Source organism: Nyctibius grandis, chromosome Z, assembly GCF_013368605.1.
Source record: "Nyctibius grandis isolate bNycGra1 chromosome Z, bNycGra1.pri, whole genome shotgun sequence".
NCBI lineage: Eukaryota > Metazoa > Chordata > Aves > Nyctibiiformes > Nyctibiidae > Nyctibius > Nyctibius grandis.
Genome location: NC_090695.1, coordinates 99,822,324 through 99,842,315, shown reverse-complemented (window position 1 = coordinate 99,842,315; position 19,992 = coordinate 99,822,324). Strand labels below are relative to the sequence as shown.

Genomic DNA, 19,992 nt, shown 5'->3' with positions numbered 1-19,992 from the left:
CGCTGCAGCGGCCTCGGCCGCCGGCGCCGGTCGCGGCCCGACGAGGGCAGCCCCGAGCGCGCCGCCCCCGGGCCGGAGGCCCCCCCCCCCGCGGCGGAAGGACGAGGCGGAGGCGCCAGGACCCCACATGCCTTTATTACAGACCGCCGAGCGCCGGCGACATCCGTCATCCGGTCACAACTACACACCTACAGCACAGAGATCTGTCGAGAGGAGAATAAACAGTCATTAAATTATGAGATATGATTAAATCATCGACCAATAGAAAATTTATATAATAAAGCCAGAAAAAAGGTGTAAAATATAGTTTACAATAATTATTCACATTCAAGGCTGTACATCAATACATACAACACCATGGCCCCGAACATGAATTCAATCCAAATAATTCATATATTAGAATTTAAATAACACAGACTGAACTAGAGGCCAACAAGAGCCAGCAAATAACTTTATAAGAATAAAAATACAAAAGTGTGTATCTTCTATCATTGCATTATTTGCTTCTGTTTTCACAAGTTCTTGGAGGAGGGGAGATTGTTTTGTGGTGTTTGTTGAGGGGGCTGGGGGTTTTTTCGTGGGGGTTTTTTGGGGGTTCGTTTTTTGTTGTGTTTTTTTCTTTTATCTGTACATCACAGTTACAGCTACAAACCAGGTAGAGAATATTACACACGTAACTGCCACCAACCTGAAAACAGCTAGCATACAACTATCAAAACTGATTATGATTCCTGGTTCCTATTTTTTTCCTCTTTTGTCAGATACAGTAATTGTAAGTTCTGCTACAATTTAGAACATTTCCCACATCCAATCAGAGTTAGTACATGGTCACAGGAAGCTTTGTCAAACGGCAACCATCTACATTCACTGCCATGCTGACAGACAGACCAGATTACTGGGTGCGTTAAGACCCTCTCCAATTGTTTGCTGTACAAAAGTCATATTTCTCCTAAGAAAGAGGGAAACATTCTTAAATTGCCAGTCTTAACTGAAAGCATACCATTTTGGGCCAGAGAATTACTTGTCTGTAAGATCACTTGATCAGCTAATGGACAATCTGTGTCATGAAGCTTTGCAGGAGCACTTCCATTCCATTAATAAAATATTTGCATAAAATATTACAGGCATTCAGCAAAATTTCAGATATAAATACCACACCTATTTATATAATTCACTAGTAGAAAGAATGATCAGAATCCACAGACCACATCTTTAGCCAACTATTAATACACAAGTTCTCTCCTCAGCAAGGTGTTGAAATCAAACATTTTGTCCACAGGCCAAATTAAATTAACTGTGTTGACTTTACTAAATCACTCAAAAGAAACTGTTAAATGTACATGTGGGAAATCCTCAGGATTCTCCAAAGTTCCCAGCACAAAATGTAGTGATATCAAGCACATTAAATTAAGCATCTTGAACTATGAAAATGGATTACAATTATCACATCTTTGTTTCAACCTACAGAGTTTTTTTCTGGGCTTATATACAGCAGATACTGCACAACTAAACCATGTCAGGAGGAGACAAGTAAGTGGAGCACAGTACTATCTGAGTTTGATGTCTTCAGCATCTAAGTGCTTAGCAAATGAGATCTTAATAGGTAATATCAGTCTGCTCACAATGCCTCAACATCACATCTGAAGCAAGTTTTGCTTAATATAAATACTTCTCAAAACTGGACTTCAAGGCCAATGGTAATAAACTCATCTCTCCAGTTTATAAAGTAATTTGAAACTTCCCATGACTGGGCTGGATACTGAATAAAACAGTGCGATTCAAAAATCCTCTCTAGCAGTAGTACTTCATCCTTTCTTAAGCTCCACCCCACAGAAAACAGATGTAATAAACACCTTCCTGAAGTTCAAACCCCAAGCAAAACAAAATTACAACATTATTGATCAGATTCTTTATAAATCATTGGCAATTGTTCAAAATGCAGACGATGGAACGAGTCAATCAACAGATTGGGTTTTCAGTAGGTTTGCAGTGAGGAGTCTGAAGAAGAGTCTTCAAGTGCCTAACAATCCTTTTTGTGCTTTGAAAGACCTTGGATAAAAAGCAGGGCAATTAACTGGCTTTTCTGCAGCTCTGAAGAACCTCCCTTGTACATTTCATTCCATGAACTCCCATGAACCACAGGAGTGATCTTCAGGACAAAGATCTACCCCACTTCAGGTATAAGCATTTAAAACAGGAAGGAACCTTCAGAGCATGCAGCACCTGCCAATACACATTTAAGTGGACAAACTGGTGAAATATACTTAAATCCACATGATTGCTTTGTCTTGGCTTCACTCTAGTCTTCTGCCATCTTTCAAAACCACAGATTTCACTTACAGTCCAAGACAGACAAGTACCTCTCCCAGAAAAGTTCTAGTCCCTTCCCAAAAAAGCAGCAGCTAAGGAAGACTTGATTTGGAACGCAACACAGGGAGAGATGCCTGTTAGAGATGCTCACAGTTTTCTAATGACAGCATTGTCAAAAGAAAAAAGGAATACTAGAATGCAGACGTAAACCTTCCCAGACACCTTCCTGATAGCTTACTGACATCAATATTTCATTGGCTGACAGCTTTTGGTGGGCAGGACAGAAGCCTACTGAGAGAGGATTTTCAAGGTGCGAAAAAGCAGAGTAATTACTTTGTTATGGCAAAACGACTACAAGTCTAAATATTACAGAAAACATGTTTAAGCATTCCTAGATTTCCACCTCATGAACAAGCCAATGGAGATCATTCCCTCTCCTAATGAAGCTAAGGCGTTCAATATTAGCAGAACAACTTTGCCAGACTTTTTACGTGAGGCCAAGGTTTGTCACACCAAACAGCAGTGGCACCATTATCTCCATCCCTGCCAAACTTTCCTGTATAAAGTTGGGAATACATCTACATCTCTACACCAAAGACTAAATCCAAAAGTGGTACGGTTCCCTCCAGTGGACCCAACATACAGCTGGAATTTGACAGCCAGAGAACAAATGGACAGCACTGCAACAAACTTACAATACATGTCCTCTTTGCTAGAATGGTAAATATAGGATTAATAGAGGCACAGATAGAAGGTGTACTGTGCTATTCAAATTTTAGTGACAAGGAGTGTACCTTGTATGTGATGAAATTTCTCATGATGCAAAGGGAATGCTGTTCTGTCTTTCTCATCTCAGCCACTTACAGGGCACCTCAGCTCCCTTAACACCAGGCACTGTAAAAGCCAGTGATTTACTTTTGTCAAGTCTGTGTACACGGTGGGATAACAGAAGACTACAAGAACGTAGCTCCTCCAAAAGAAAAGGCAACTGCACTCTCTCCTTTAAAGACTAAAGATACTAGAAAAGCTGAACTGTCATCAAGTTCAACCACATAACACAGTTTTTAAGAGATCAGCAATAAATCTCCTTCACCCTGTACAACAACAAAATATCCAACCTTCATGTGTTTTCTGAGAAATCCTGATAAGCCACTGCTTTCAAAATACCACTTCTAGAACAGTCCATGAGTTTTTTTTCAACATCGCAATGGAACACTTCTTTCTTTGGTGGAAGGAAAAGCACATCACAGTATAAGACCTCAAAATGCGAAGAGGTGGTATGTGTAGAAGGTGAATAAATAGGTGTGATGTTTATACTGCTTTAAAAAAAGGAAGGAATGACTTTGTCCAGACCTAGGTCATTCCTCTCTGCAAGGTTCAGGAACACAGGCATGTTGAAAACACCATTATGGAAGTTGTTTTTAGCACATAGAAAGTTATGTCTTTGCAATGTTACAAGAAATGTTTGACCACAAAAAAGCCTTAATTTGAAGAGGATAAAGGAGACTGATATGAAAAATATGTTCATTTTACAGATATACTTTAAGTACCATATATTTTCTCCTTTGTATCAATATTTTCCTTTGAATTTCTAACCAGATTACTTTATGATCTAGTATTTCAATTGCTTAATTTTTTTTTCAGAGTTGCTAAATATTTGGCCAAGAACCAACAATAGGGTTACTTGTACATCTCATTATAGAATGAGACAAAAAAAAGTCAAGCAATCAATTGTATAAAGCTTTCACACTTCCTTCTCTACCCAGGTAAATAGGTTGGCCCCACTAAAATGCACAGTACATGCATACCCTGGAAAGAAAGCTTCTAGCTCTCATCTCCTGAAAAGGTGAAAAACTATTTACTACTTCAATAGTAACGTTTTTTCCCCCATACTAACTAATCTTTTGGTTAGCATTAGTTAAAAGCATGCTGGTAAGATTATTTTCCCTTGATTAAACACACATAGGATTCATACTAAAATTTAAATCAAATGTTTAAAATCTTATATGCTTCAGAAGCCAACATTTCAATTTTAGAAAACTTTCAGTGCCATGTTCAGCATTTTACTCTCTCAAAACCTCTATCATTGGAGCCCGTCTGCCAGACACATACATCTGATTCATTCACATAATTACTGAAGTACCACATAAATCCTGCAACCAGAACTATATCAGGAATTACACATGGGTGCAACTGACCTGGCTACAAATGCCATATACCAATAAGCTCGGGGACTGTGAGGAAAGGAAAACAAAGAGGTGGTGCTTAGGAGAGGCATATAAAAGCTCCCTGATGAAATACAGTTTAATGATAATCTGACAGTCACAGAAAACTCCAGCCCCATAAAATGCAAGGCTGGTACATGATTCGGCGTGTGTGCGTGTGGATTGGTTTTAACTCATCTTAAGTGAAGCTGGTAATGCAAGGTCTATCCACTAATCTGAAGCAGAAATTGAGCTGAAGTGCACAAAAGCAAGATCTTCACTGCAATGATATGCACGTGGAAGCCTCAACAGAAGCACAAAGAGCGAGCAAAGCGACCCTGAATTCCATTAGGTTTTTGCTTTTCTTTTTTTCTTTCTTTAAAAAAAAAAAAACAACACACACAGAACATTTCAGACATATGCTTCCCCTTGAGATGGTAATAGATGGGTTGAAAAGATTCCTCTGATCGGCTGCACACGGAGTTCTAGCAGCAAGTAGGGAAACTGGGAAATTCTGGATGAGCTTTACTATTTAGCAGCATTCTGGTGGTATCTGTGCCGCCAAACTTCATGTATCTTTTTGCACCATTTATGAGCGTTCCCACTCGGGTCCATCAGGTAATATGTCCTGTTTGGCTATAAGTGAACAACATCTTAATGAGTACTCCAAACACAGTTTAACCAGAAAGCAGTAATTATTCTGCACCTACCAATAAAATAATTATTTAGAATCATTTCATAAACTTTCCAAAACTTATATTCAATTACAGTTATATAACATTATAAATTACTGAATAACCATACATCTGGCATCCCAATATTGTTAAGTAGTCAACGGACAACATCTTGTTGATGCAGTCCTTGTGATCCACTATATACAAAGAGGGCTAAACTTTAAAAGTCTTTCTTAACTTCCTTAAAATCCCAAAATCCACTTATAGTTGATTTACACATGAATAATGGAAAAATACACTTGTATTTTTGTGTGAAATGCGTATGTTAGGGGTTTTCTTGTAGTGTTTTTTGGTTTTGTTTGTTTTGGGATTGGGTTTTGTTTTGGGTTTTTTTTTTTGTTCTTTTTTTTTTTTTTAATTTAAGACTATCAACATTTGTATTTAAGGAATTATATTTTTCTCCAGAAAAATTTGTTAACAACTTACAATAATTGTCTGAGGACCTTAGTGTAACTTACAAAGAAATTTCAAAGAAAGTCACTTACTGTGTGAACAAAAAATGTCTTAAAATTCTTGGCTTCTGGCCGCAACTCTAAAGACCATGGAATTTCTCCTTTTAGGACTTTGTTGACAGGATCCACATAATACAGGTGGGGCCCTTCTGTGAGCAGCAATTGGCGCCGACGTGCAAACAATCCCTAACAGGAAAAGCAGGAGCAGCAATGCAAAAAAAAAAAAAAAAAAGCATGAGGAAAAGAAATATAAACCTGTAGATTTCCGAATTTAACAACAGAGGTAGAATTAGAACAGCTCAGTGATAGGACAGTATGTTTTAGTTTGGGGGGCTCTGTTTTCCTTTTGCTTTGCCTATTTGACCTCAGTGCATTCCTACTACACGGCAAAACACAAGCACTGTTTTAAGAAAGCACCTTCAAGTTCTAACAAAACATAAAACAACTACCTGTGCAGAATGAAGCAAAATCTACTTGTCAAAAATTGAGCACAGAACTCAATCCTCATGATCTTGTGGAGAAAATTAGGAACAAGCAGGTAGTAACTCAGATGAAATAGAACCTACATTCCTGTAAAGCTGACTGTCGTTGCGGATCTGCACCATGTTAAAGTTTATACTTAAAGCTGTTCTAATGTCACCTTTGCCTCTCTCAGGACACAGGCACTAGTTGGATCCAGAAAAAAACACCACAGTTAACGACAACGTGGGCTTGTATTTTTTTTTGCGATATTTGTGGCTCAGTCCACACAGACATGCACCAAGATGAAGTGTTTACTGGGCTATATCGGACTGGGAGGAGGAGGGGGAACAAACTCATTTACTACAGGCTCAAAATTAAAGCATCACAGCATATTTACTTTTAGCTTTTTCCAAAAATCAAGAGCACACCACTAAATTAAGAAAAAACAATCTATTCACAAGAAAACACTACATTTTAAAAAACAAACAAAACAATTTGACACTTACAAATAAGTTAAACAAGGAAGTGCTAAAACACATTCCTTACCTATGCTGCAACTGTGCAAAAATGTGACAGCTGAATCTTGTTACAGGGAATTAAGAAAAGCCCTTACCTTTCTTTTGTCCACTGGACCCATTTTTAGGATTAAGTTATTTTCTACAAACTGATGCCTTAAAAAAAAAATATAACTATTAGTCCAGAAGTAATTCTTCCACAGAAACAGCCTTTATTATTATTATCAAGCAATTTTCCATGTCTCTCCTTAGCATCTCCTTTTCTGCCAAAGAGTCCTGAACAACTTTACTAGATGAGTTTTGGACTCTTCCTCATTCCACATCAAAGAGTTTTTTCTAAAATCTGACAGGGAAAAAAAAAATAATCACAAATGAGAAACTCGTCTCTAGAGTGAAGAGAAACGCTAGTAAGTACATAGTCTGGAGGTATTTTAGTTAGATATCAACAGAATATTATCATTTTTTTTAAAAAAAAAAAGCAACTTATGGCAAGTGTAAGAAAGAAGGAACCTTTTCTAGTTCTAGGACTCTGTAGAGGGAAGACTTCTCAGCACTGGTATAGTGTCATTTCTGCCTATCTTATCAACATACTCCACAACATCTTCTAGACCTTGTAAATTTTAGAAACATAGTATTAGGTTTTCGCTGCTATTGCTTTAAAAATAGAAGTCAAGAAAAATTTAGTTACTAGTTGTTTGCTTGAAGATACCAAGATTGACAAATATTACTTTGAATCAAAATAACTTATTTTTCTGGATTCCTTACCTCTGTGCAAGTAACATGAGCTATATTCAAAGATCTTACCAAGGATTTCCCCCAGCTTGTTTTGCCAGAAGTAACCTCTTTTCATCTTCAGAAAACTGTAAGTCCAGCTCAAAGGAATTGTTGTCAAGATCATGAATGTACTGTTCAATATTTCCTCCTGATGTCTGTGGGGTACTTGTCTCTGGGGCAGACAGTGAATGGGAAGAGGCTGAACCCGAAACTTGCATGCAACCAAACTGACTCAGGAGATTGTCATACTAAAGGAGGAAACGAAGTAAAGAAATTTCATTGATTAAAAAGCTTATTTTGCACTAAAGTGCAACTTTTAAATTAAGCATGCTTTTTTTTATTATGCTTTTGGGCAAAAAGACAGCCTACTCTCTATAGATTAACCAGCACTTATCCAAAAAAATATTCTTGGTCAAAAGTAAGCCAACCAGTATTTTTTCTAAACATGCACTTCATCAGGAAAAAAATGCCGACTAGTTCAAATTTTAACCAGCAATTTTATATTAGATTCTTAACTGAATTGTCATTAAAATATAACTCATCAGTAGTTTCAATAAAAATATTTAATATGCAATGATTATGCTTTAATGAAAGTCTCAGGCAGCATCAGAACTCGATATAGCAATAGACAAACATACATTTCCATAACAGTCTTCATCATCCTCTGACATAGCAGGTAAATACGCTGTAAGTTTTGGGGGTGTCTGAAGATGCAGGTTCTCCCACACAATGGATTCGAAGAAGGGATGAGCCTTAAGAGGTCCATATCCTCCCATTTCTTCACAACCTAATCTGTTGGTAGCATCTAGAACCTGAGTAAATTACAATTAAGTTAACATGCATGAAATAATAACAAGGAAGGGGCAACCACCATTCACATTTGCACAGCAGCACGTGAAAACTTAAAACCAGCTGATCTCACTGCCCTAAGTATACATATCTAGAATGTAAGGAGACTGCTTCTAATACAAGATGTTATTTGTCAGTATGTCTCGTCAGCAACATTTTGTATTAGACCAGCTCACACACCTAGAGAAAGGAACACTTCTTCGGGTCCACACAGTTTTTCGGCTTTGTTTCTTCATAAAGACAGAAACAAAACCAAGCAAACAGAGAGAAGGCCTGATGGAGCATAGCTCATTTAAGTATAGTCCAGCATCACATTCTTGTGATGCAAGAAGCTGTGGAAGCTACAGCTGGTGTCGAACATCAACCTTTCAAGGACCCAGAACCGCACAGTTCTCAGGATGCTGACGCAGCCTGGACCTTACCATTCAGCAGGCGCTGGCTTGGCCGTAGAGCTGGCCTGGACACAGGAACACGCTGCTCGGCCCTTTACAATTGTTGCACTCATCATCCACAAACGTAAGACAGAGTTTCCTCCTTACCCCCTGCCCCATGCTAATATCTTATGCTATTGAACTTCAAAAAGCTTATACCATCCAAAATGTTCTCTGCATATTCATTTTAGTGCCATGGCTATCTCTCCCTGATGAGACAGAACTATTTTTTCTTCCTATCTGTCAAACGTTCACATGCAGAGTAATTCTTTGGCTGATACTACTGAGACATGCAATAAGTGCAAGCTAAGTGCATGCTGAAATGCAAGGTAAGCTGATTTACACTGTAATGAATATGTCTCCCTGTGATGTATAGAACACTGTTTTCAACTAAATGATTCATTATACAACTCAACAAGAATTAATCTGAGTACCATGTAAGCCTAAGTATTTGAATCTTGTGTGTAATGTACAGTATTTAGAACCATTTGCTTCCATTTCACTGAGAGACATTCCTTGTCCACGCTTTAGATTTCAGATCTTAAAAAATAATAATCTAAGTGCTGCTTAATAATGGATGTTGATTTTTCAAGACACTCCCTGACGCAGTCAATAATGTTCACAGTCATTCTTACTATAAGGTTTGCAATAGAGTGCACAGAAATTTTAGGAAAAAAAGAACTACATAAGCTGAATGTTTCCAAAGTCATTTAACAGCAGCAAATATTTACCAATAGCTTTTCAACAAGGTCTTTTGCCTTGGGAAAAAATTTTTCTGGAAAGTCATATTCCAACTTTATTATCTTCTGGAATATAAGATATTCATTTCTGCAAAAGATAAAAATATTAGCTCTTATTAGCTCTCCATGGTTCTTTCACCTTAACAGTACATAACCTGGACAAATATTAAACGGGAGATCTACAAGTTAAGTCACATCCCCATAAATCTTTCTAGGGTAAACGGGTAGAATCTTCCAAGTATCTATGATCCTGTAAGCACTAGATACTTGAATAACAACAAGAAAAGTTCAAATGGTTCCATACAGAGGTGCCTCATACCCTCTTCATGTAGGCATAATTACCTTTATGGTATAAATTACATGTGAAATCCTAGGATAAATTAAGGAATCTCTCTCAGGAACTCTAGTTACAGCTAAGCATCTTCATGACATCAGAAAGGACAAATAAAAGCAGGAATGACATTAACACCAACACTGCACCCTCAAAAGTTGTACTTCAGAACTGGTAGTAAGGTAAAAGCCAAAACCAAGTCAATATATTTATGATCCACATGTAAAGAATTAGCTTAAATCTCTTACCCAGCTCTAAATGGAGGCAATCCAGCTACAAGCTGATATATTATACAACCCAGAGCCCAGAGGTCAGAGCTTCAAAAGAAAGAGGAAAAAACATATAGCATGCTTTCCGATAAGAAGTCTTTAAACTGTAATTTTTTAAAAAAAATCTTAAGTTTCTGCTAGTTAGAACATAGCATGAACACATCAGACAAACCTGCCTAGCATAATTTCCACGCTATTTTCACTTCATTCCTTGTCAGAAGAGTAGACTAGCAGCACAACTTTAAAAAAAAGTCTACAGGAACTATCCCACAACAACTGACTACAAGCACACGTGCAATAAGGCTGAATTCTCAGTCAAAATAATTAATGGGTATGTAATGAGACTAAAAAGAACGCTTGTTATCCACTACCATAATTCAAAGATGCATCCAGCTTAATGCAATATATGCTCCTTCAGAATTAAAATCCTTTCCTCTAAATATTTTATGCAAAAAAAGAAAAAGTTGTAATACAGCTTTTTCACTTAATGCTCTTCTTAAGACACAAACAAAAAGGCAGGCTATATGGTACACGGGTGAGGGAAGGTCTTAAGTTTTAGTGTGTTGGCCTGAAAGAGTATTTTTAACTTATTTTACCTGAAGGTAAACTATACATAGATTTGATTAAAGCTTAGAAATCATCATGGAAGACTCAAATACTAACAAAGACGCAAATCTACTCAAATTAAGTTTTCTGTAAAGATGAAGCGTTATGTAACTTCTAAAAGGCGATGATAGCCTGATGAAGTCTTTCCATTAGCCAAACCAGTCAAAACCTCTTCACTAGAAGGAAAAGTGGAACGTCTAATAGTATTTCTATCATTTCAAGAACCACTAGCACAAATTACCACAGTTATTCATATGAGAGATCTCCTTTCCCTATGATTTGTCAGTGATTACCTTGATTATTCTTCCACCATTGTAATAAAATAGATAGATATACAAGGGTCTGTAGATTACCATCAAGAACCAATTCAAATAAGATAAAAATTTTCTTAAGGGTATGACTCATACCAGGCACAGAGGTGAGCTTTAAACCATTGCAAACCCCAAGCAGAGCTGCAAGATAACTGCAAGTTGATCTAAATACAAGTCAAAGCAAACTGCAAGTTGATCTAAATACAAGTCAAAGCAAGCTGTAGCCTTTCCCCTAACTGACAGAATGCGACATTCTGTTGCTTTTACAGCAGGAATTACCATATTAGAGCCAGCTTATGTAAAGCAGAATTAAAATAATTATATTATTTGGATAACAGAAAAAGTAAGAGAAATCCACCTTCACATTACACACCTTCTCCTGACAACACCTAATCCTGTCTGTAGGACTCCAGAATGTAGATGAACTGAGGAAAGCAGCACTCAGACAAGAAGCAATACTTGTTAAGAAAGAAGTATTTCAAGCTCTCTTAAAAACCCCTTTATACTCAAACATCTTTTTTCTTTGAAATACTAAGCTTGCTTACTTGCTTTATTTATCCCATCCCCACCATTTAACAGTATCCTGACAGAGCCAGTAAAGTTCTGAAATACAATAGAGTCCTCACCTTTTACAGGCAGATTTCTCTGTCAGCAGTTCTGGAGAAACGTACTGTGCTGTCCCTACAAATGAGTTTGCCCGCGCTGGTAAGAAAATTGAAAGAAATAAGCAAATACACACTTACAGAGAAGCCAACCTCCCCTTTCCCCCCCCCGCCTCCACGCTATTAGAAAACCCCAAAGGCAATCTATTGCAAGTTATGTAACGCTACAAAGAACCCACGGGAATTTCATTTCTCTACCCATCCACAAAAACTGCTTGGAAGAGACAAATCAATCAATCTCAGCAATACCTATTTGGTTCAAAAAGCTAGGCATTCAGGTACTTTGTTAGGTATGAAACCTACCAACACAAGCTTACTACATTCAAGCAAAAAATTAAGTTTTCCAAATTCAGTTCAGCCTAGTGCTTTTTTCAGGCACTGTTTGCAGCGTCATTGACTCACAGGTTAATAGTGAGCAACTAGTGACACAAGAATTCTATACCCTTCACGTTGATCAACTCTGATAGTTGCTGGGGTTAAATGCTTAAGCGCAGTAAAAACTTACTGTTTCAACTGAGCCACAGTAACTATTTGTTTGTATTCTTGTCTCGCAAATGAAAAGGAATTTGTAGCTTAACTTCCCACTGTATTTGTGGATCTAGATGGCTATACCACTACACCAAATATTACCTCTTCTGACATAATCTAAGCAGTGACAGTCAAAACCATTTCAGGATCTCTCAGTGATTTTGTTAGACAAGAGGTAATAATATTTGAAAGTTACAATTTGGTAAATACAACATACGAATATTTTAAAAGCCCCACTTGCTATAGTTATCTGTGTCACACGATGAAGTAAATAATGGCATACCTTGTCTGCTATCTGCAGATAATACTTTTGCTGTTCCAAAGTCCGTTATTTGAATGTGCATATCTTCATTTAGCAAGATGTTCTCTGGCTTAAGGTCCCTGGAAAAGGCAGATGTTTATACTTAAACAGCATACAAATTAAATTTGCAAAACTGTCTAGTGACTTATGTACATAATGTTATCATAAATGATGCAGACATTCTATAAACATTGTTGTGTCAACTTTCCTCTAGCTTCTAGCTGTCAACATGCAGACTAACAGATTTTGAAAAGCCCATTAACTAACGTTTTTTTCTAAAAAGACCTGAAGCAATGAATAATTTCAACACTAAGCTATTGTGCATTCCACTTGTTCAACAAAAAATAAAAAAACCCAAAAAACCAAACCCACCTTTCTCTCCCAAGCCTTAATTTAAATAATATCTGACAGATTGATATGGCAGTAAGATCTTCTAGGCCTGTTTACGCAGAGCAAAACTCCAGTTAGTCAAACAACGGCAACCCCCCGCCCCCAGCTAAATGTCCACAACAGTTAAGAACTGTAAACCACCTCCACTCTTTAAGAATGGTTTACATTTGTCACATACAAATCTATATATAACTTGTAACTCAAATGTATGCGTACCATTTGTATGGACACCGCCTCCAATTCTGAATAAAACCAGACCTCACAGTATCAGACACACAATATATAGCAATATAGAATTAGATATCAATAGGTTCATTAGCAACAACATAAAAAATATCATTGGGTTACACTGTTACAATATTATATACTTTGCACCAAGTTTCCTCAGTTGACAAGAAAAGATGACATACTTCTCTCCTAAGAAGTATCTTTGGGTGCTCATAAAGCAATCTAGAAGCACGGGAGTTGTTTTGGTTGACTGGTAAGAAACATCAGTGCAAATTCAAAGCTGTTTCCACCAACCCCTGTGCAGCATTACCTTCCTCAGATTACAGCCCCCTGTTATTGAAAAGTATGGGTTGTGCAGTTGTACAGTTGAAAGTCTGTGGACTAGCACAGAGAGCAATTGGAATGAAGTAATTACGACATACGAGCCATAAAAATCCTGTTCATTTTCCTGTAACTATTCTCAGAGAGAAGTAGAAAGTACATGAATGGAATGGACCTTTTCAACACTTCTGTGTGGGTTTTTTTACATATACATACGTCTATACAGATGTATACATAAAATGTATATATTATATCATATACCTATATTATATATTAATATATTATGGATCTAGGATGTAGCTATGTATCTAGATACATCGAGAGATATATCTGTAGTAACTTCTTCAGATCAGCCTGGCATCTTAAAGTGGTTCTATCTCATGTCATATTTCTTTAGGCAGCAGAAAATCCCCAGAGCTTTCGGACACTGCTAGAACTATGCACTTTTAATTAAACTTTATACTAAGTTCTCTAAGTGCACAATTTCACTGTTTTCTTTTGAGCTTCTTGTAGTGGCCTTCATATGAAGACAAATATAAAGCAGCTCTTTTATAATACAAGATTTCCGATATAAGCGTAGTAATACGACAATCATGCTATAGTCATTTTATAAGCATTCTCCCAGCATAACACATGAACTACATAATCAAAGTGAAACTGGGAGTTCTTGAACCTTTCACCTGTAGAAAATTTTATACTTTTAGAACTCTCCACACCCAGCCCCCTGAGATTCTATTCCAAATTATTTCACAGGAAAGTATTAGGAAAATACTTTGTCCTTTTAAATATCACTGAAAGCAGTAATAATGCTACCAGAATTACAATGAGCCAGCTTTTTGCCAACTAGCATCTGCTGTTCCATGAACAACTGCTTGGGAACCTACAGACACAATAGATGTCTTGCCCAAAAAGAAGTTATGCAGCTCAGATTTCTAACACTAACAGCTTTACTTTGTTTAAATACAAATGACAGAACATGCTTATCCAGACAATACAATCACATCAAGAACAACTGCAAAGGTCCTATGAAAAACTTTGCTAAATTTCACCATTTACCTAGTTATTGTTCAGCTTTGTGGAAATTGTTCACTCAGTGAAAACTAACATACATTAATTTTACTTTTCTTGATGACATGCTGCACACTAGTTCACAAACCAGCAGAATTCTAGTTACTTGTGGTACATAACACCTCAGAAAAAAAATGTAGTTAAACAAGAAGTCAGTTTCTGTTTTTAGAGCAACTGATCAAGCTTGAAGACGACAAGGTTTTGGTAATGTTAATTCTAGGCCAGAAAGTTTTCTTACTTTTTCCCCTGCTAGAACAGTTGGTCTAATAACAGAGATTAGCTCTCCCCCTAAAGTCTTCTTTGTTTAGCTGCCTATGTTAACAATAGTTCCAATGCTAATGAAATGCTATTATGCTCTCATTAGCCTTCCACGAAATCCACATTTTCTTCAGACTTCACAAAGAACTTTTCTAGAAAAAACACCTTGCGCATCATCAAATGCATGCTGGTCTCAACTTTTGTATTACCTGTGAATTATTCCTTTCCCATGCAAATACTCCAGGGCTGATACAATTTCAGCAGTATAAAACCTGGTACAGGTCTCATCAAATGAGCCAATTTTGCGTATGTACTTCAGCAGCTCTCCATTTTTGGCATAGCTAAGCCCAAAATCTGAATGTAAGTATAGTTAAGGTCTATCACTAAACCATTCTAAAACAAAAATCCCCAAACCTCATTCCAAAGACAGGAATAATACTAAAAATACACGAACAATGGGGAAGAAGTGAAGTTGGTTACTTTGAAACTTTATGTGGTAGCAACCCAAAACAATTTCTTAACTATATTAACAACCTAGGACACAAGTCTCAATTTCTTAGCATAGCAAAGACTACATAAAGGGTTAAATTTGTAGTTTTTCCAGACAGTTACCTGAATAATTAATTTAAACTGTATACATAACTACCCTCAAAGAGAACTATTTACAGTCATAATGAGCATTCAACCTAAGTTTAAAATTGCCCTGTCATCTGGGAAGTTCCAAAGTCAGCCCAGCGTTCAATGAGCAAATGTTTACATTACAGAGAGCACCGCTAAGTTCTGTTAGTGCATGTGTGTTCCTATGTATGTACATACCTACACACACCGCGGAGTGCCTGTTAGCACTGCTAGCAGCCTCTGTGAAAAACACTACTACTGACTGCCCCCAGAAACAGACTGATCTATCCTTTTACCATTGGCACAGACAATTTGAAGGAGGAAGTTTAGGAGGAAATGTACATGATTAACATTTTATTCACAAGAAAAAAAAAAAAGCTGACTGCAAACCAGTGAGCTTTCAAGATGAAACTGCACTTTGCAGTACCGCCACAGAGAGAACTTGAGAAACAGTGGCCCAAACAGAAGAGTTTCAGCTTTCTATCATTCAGATTATTCAGTAAGCACTTTTACATAAGAAAAACTTCAATAGATCTAACTGTTCAAATAAGAACTAGTACTAAATATAGCTGGCTACCCCTATTTTAAACACAGGAATTGTGGTGCTTTACTGTATATATCAGAAATAAAGCATTTCTCATACACCCCCCAATCTTTTTTTTTTTTTTTTTAATTATTTTAAACTTAGATTGTTGCAAGCCACCCTTCAGCATTTACCACACGGACAATACAAGTTATTGTTTTATTCATCTCCCCTGTCCCAGAAGTCACCCACTCTTCTCTTTGAGGGGGCACACTCATTCTATTGGCTTAATTTCTATTAAAAGCATGACTGCAAAAATTGCATCGCAAACATTAAGATATTTTAAATACCTCAAGTTATTTTCATCATTCCTGTTAGACCATGTTTCAAAGGAACCAAAACTGGGGATTGTTACTTTTAAGAAAGTGTTACAACAAGTTTTAAAATGCAAAGGATACATAGCTTTTCATCATCCTGAAAGGTGAAGTAGAGTTTCACAAAAAAAGGGTGATCCAGGCGGGACATTACATCTCTCTCTCGTGTCACATACGGCACCTTGTTTTCTTTTATGATATGACGTTTTTCTAGAATTTTAACTTAATGAAAAAAGACAGCGTGAAAATGCAGGAGGTAAAACCAAACGAAGATCATCTAAATAATTTGTTTTGGGTTTTTTTTAGTTAGATAAAACTATCAAAAACCCACTAATTCTGTCTTTTGAACAGGTGTTTTGTAACAGGAATACATTGATATTGTATTTTTAAAAAGTTCATGTTGAAGGAGTCAATACTTACTGGCATATTCTCTAGAACTTGCCAATTCTCGAGCCAAGACAACCTGTTGCCAGACGAGAGAAAATCTATTGTAACCATTCATTAAAGACATACACTAACATTGATTTTGATCTTCCAGGAGGTATTTAGAATACTGATTGTCCAAAATAAGCTATCACAACTGCAATCAGCAAAATATTTAAGCATGTGTTCATATTATGCTGGCTTCAGCAAGACCTGTGCAGAAATTCAGTTCAGCATAACAACACTTGTTTTGCTAGAAGACTTTACACCTGACTGGGTAATCACCAATTTACTTTTTTTTTTTTTCCCCAGAAGAATTTTGAAGACTGTAATGCAAGTCACAATAAATTGCCAAATCTTCTTAAAGGGGAAAAAAAAAAGCAACAAAGTTTTTCCCAGAAGAATTTTGAAGACTGTAATGCAAGTCACAATAAATTGCCAAATCTTCTTAAAGGGGAAAAAAAAAAGCAACAAGTGCACTGAGGAATACTTATAAAAGTCTAACCATCACAGTACTTTTTTTTAACATAAATGGTGAAGACTGAAAGATATATTTTATCTGAAAGATCAAAAGCAAGAAGTGAGATGCAGCTTTCAACTATTTACAGTTTGTTAGGAAAAAGATTTAAAGAAAGGGAATGAGATATTTCCAATTTGTAGAAGAAAGGGATAAAGTTTCAGGGAAGTACTTCTACATTTTTAAAGAGAAAAGCTTTTGGAGGAACACAAATTAAAGCTTGTCTTCAAGAAAGAACTTCTATAAAAGACAACTTTCAAGACAATCTGAAAAGCCCTCTTGCCTGAATCTGAGCAATAACCTTGTAACAATAGATGACTAGTTTGTTTTTCTCATTTTAAGTTTATAGCCATTCCAAAACCTTGCTAGAATCTCAACATTATACTAATTTTAAAAAAAAAAAAAAAAGAAACATTGCACCGGGCTTGCTTCTAATCCACTTCTCATTATATTCTAATGCCTTGCAAAATCAGTTATAACAGAGTACTCCAAAATATTATTACATAAATGTTACACATTTAGGAAAAAGAGCTTCTAAATAAGGCACTTTTTCAGGTGAAAGTGGCGCACACAGTTCAGTTGCACTGTTTCAGTATCAGAAAACTGAAATCTCAGTTCAGTAGTAAGAGGCACCTTTAATTTTATAAAAAGGTTAATCTTCTGCAAACACAATGAAGTTCATAGTATTTGATCAGTGAAAATTTCCACTAGAAACAACCAGTGTGTTACAAGCTGCATCTCTGCATAAGGAATTTTTGAGACCCTTCTGTGTACACAGGTAACATTATTTAAAGCTCTGCAATCAAATGAGAATGTTCTTAACTTCTCTAATTTTTGTTGCCTGGTTGCATCAATCAAGTCTACCATTAAAGCTACTGAAAGCAGGTCACTCTAGAAGTTAGTTGTTAAATAAATACCCAGACATAGAGTGCTAACTTTCTGCATTTTGGAAATGGATACTTTTACATTTTCATAAAACAATCTAGTGCCATGAGTAAAACAAAAATCCAACAGGCAATCTTGCCTATATATACACACACAGACTCCATAGTCAGATGACAGAAGTAATCAACTGACACAGGTGAAAAATATATCTTGGCTAATAACTCTCAAACTTGAATTAAGCTGTATAGCTTCAAAGACTGACTCTCCTCCAGTCCTGCACAGTATCAAAATGTTTACCATTAGATTTCAAAATGTAAGTCCTATAGAAAGTAATTAGACCTTAGGTAGGTAGTTTAAAAAAAAACCTAACCAAATAACAAAAAAAAACAAACACAGAACTAAAAGCATTCACAGAACATGTAAATGTGTAAGTCACAAATTCAGACAACAGCAAGGCAAGAAATGTAGTTAAACATCTCAAACTGGAAGAAGGTGAAATAAGAAGAGCTAGAACCCTCAGAGGCTACAAAGCAGAAATAATAGCAACATAATTGGCATACATCATGACCAAGCCCAACTCTAAACTTGAACAAATACTTCAGACCACTAGAGAGTAAGTCTGCATTTAAGAACTGGTTTTGGTCAGACACTCATACTTCCTTAGAACTCCTCCTCAAAAAGAGGAGCCTCATTTGTAGGTGGAGACAAAATGAAGGGCGGGAGGGATAGAATATGTACCAGCCATTTAGAAGTAGGTGAGCAGGACAACACGCCTACCCAAATATGAGAATTATGATTCTGCCACCACACAACAAATGTTATTCTGAGAGGAGTTCGAAGCTGTCTACAAAGCAAGTAGATTTTCATTACTTTAAAAGAGTAGAGGAACAACTAGAAGGCCCTGCATTTGTGTGTCTGTTGATATCAAGCATGGGTTCACGAACAGTTACAGCTGCAGAAGGCCCCACAAAATTGCAGAATGCTCTGAAGAAAAATCCCCTGGGGCCAGATCATGTGCATCTCTGCTGAACTTGAAATACAGCACTGACACCAGGTAGAATTTGTGGTAGCTTAATAGAAGTCCAAGAAAATGCAATATATTAACTATGACCCTGAGTAAATGATTTTTTTGTTGTTGTTTTTAATCTGAAGCTGTCATTGGAGGCATGGTAATATGAATGCCCCTGCTTTTTGAGATGAACACTTTCAGCTAGAATATTGGTGAAGATCTTGGGGAGCACAATCAGATTGCTGAATCTACAACCATGTAAGAACAAAGCGTATGCTTTTTAACAGGATGTTTTGATAACAACATGAAGACACATGTCCCCCAGATCAAGAGCTTTGGTGTTGTTACTTCAGAGGGTTGCGCTGCCTTCCAGAGGGAAGTCAACCGACTGGAGAAATGGGCAGACAGGAATCTCATGCAGTTCCCTTGTTTGAACTGCAAACTCCTTGTCCTGGGGAGGAATAATCCCATGAACCAGTATATGCTGGGAGCTGATGGGCTGGCAAGCAGCTTTGCAGAAGAGGACCCAGGGGTCCTGGCGGACACCAATCTGAACATGAGCCAGCAATGTGTCCTTGTTGCAAAGGCGGCGAATGGTATCCTGGGCTGCATTAGGAGGAATGGTGCCAGTACGTTGATGGAGGTGATTTTTCCCCCTCTAATTCAGCACTGGTAAGATCACATCTAGAGTACTGTGTCCAGTTCTGGGCTCCTCAGTAAAACAGAGACATGGAGCTACTGGAGAGAGTCCAGAGAAGGACCACTGAGATTATTAACAGAGCAGAGAATCTCTCATTTGAGGAAAGGCTGAGAGAGATGGGATTGTTCAACCTAGAGAAGAAATGGCCCAGGGGAAATCTCACCAGTCTGAAAGATGATGGAGTCAGGCTCTTTTCAGC

General features: G+C 37.1%; 1 protein-coding gene across 3 annotated transcripts in view; it reads right to left on the bottom strand.

Annotated features, from left to right (window-relative positions):
• Nucleotides 1-114: 114 nt before the first annotated feature.
• The window catches only part of PDPK1 (3-phosphoinositide dependent protein kinase 1), a 35,663-nt gene continuing 15,785 nt past the window's right edge, over nt 115-19,992 (bottom strand). The window contains exons 3-14 of one of the 3 annotated variants that reach the window (XM_068423261.1): nt 16,680-16,722; nt 16,344-16,481; nt 14,954-15,098; nt 12,462-12,559; nt 11,615-11,690; nt 10,051-10,119; nt 9,463-9,559; nt 8,090-8,263; nt 7,482-7,699; nt 6,776-6,833; nt 5,734-5,886; nt 115-5,150 (exon numbers count right to left, since the gene is read on the bottom strand). In XM_068423261.1, the coding sequence (XP_068279362.1) occupies nt 5,043-5,150; nt 5,734-5,886; nt 6,776-6,833; nt 7,482-7,699; nt 8,090-8,263; nt 9,463-9,559; nt 10,051-10,119; nt 11,615-11,690; nt 12,462-12,559; nt 14,954-15,098; nt 16,344-16,481; nt 16,680-16,722 (1,377 nt within the window). In that variant the 3' untranslated portion in view covers nt 115-5,042. The other 2 variants (XM_068423262.1, XM_068423263.1) reach the window with 2 other exon arrangements.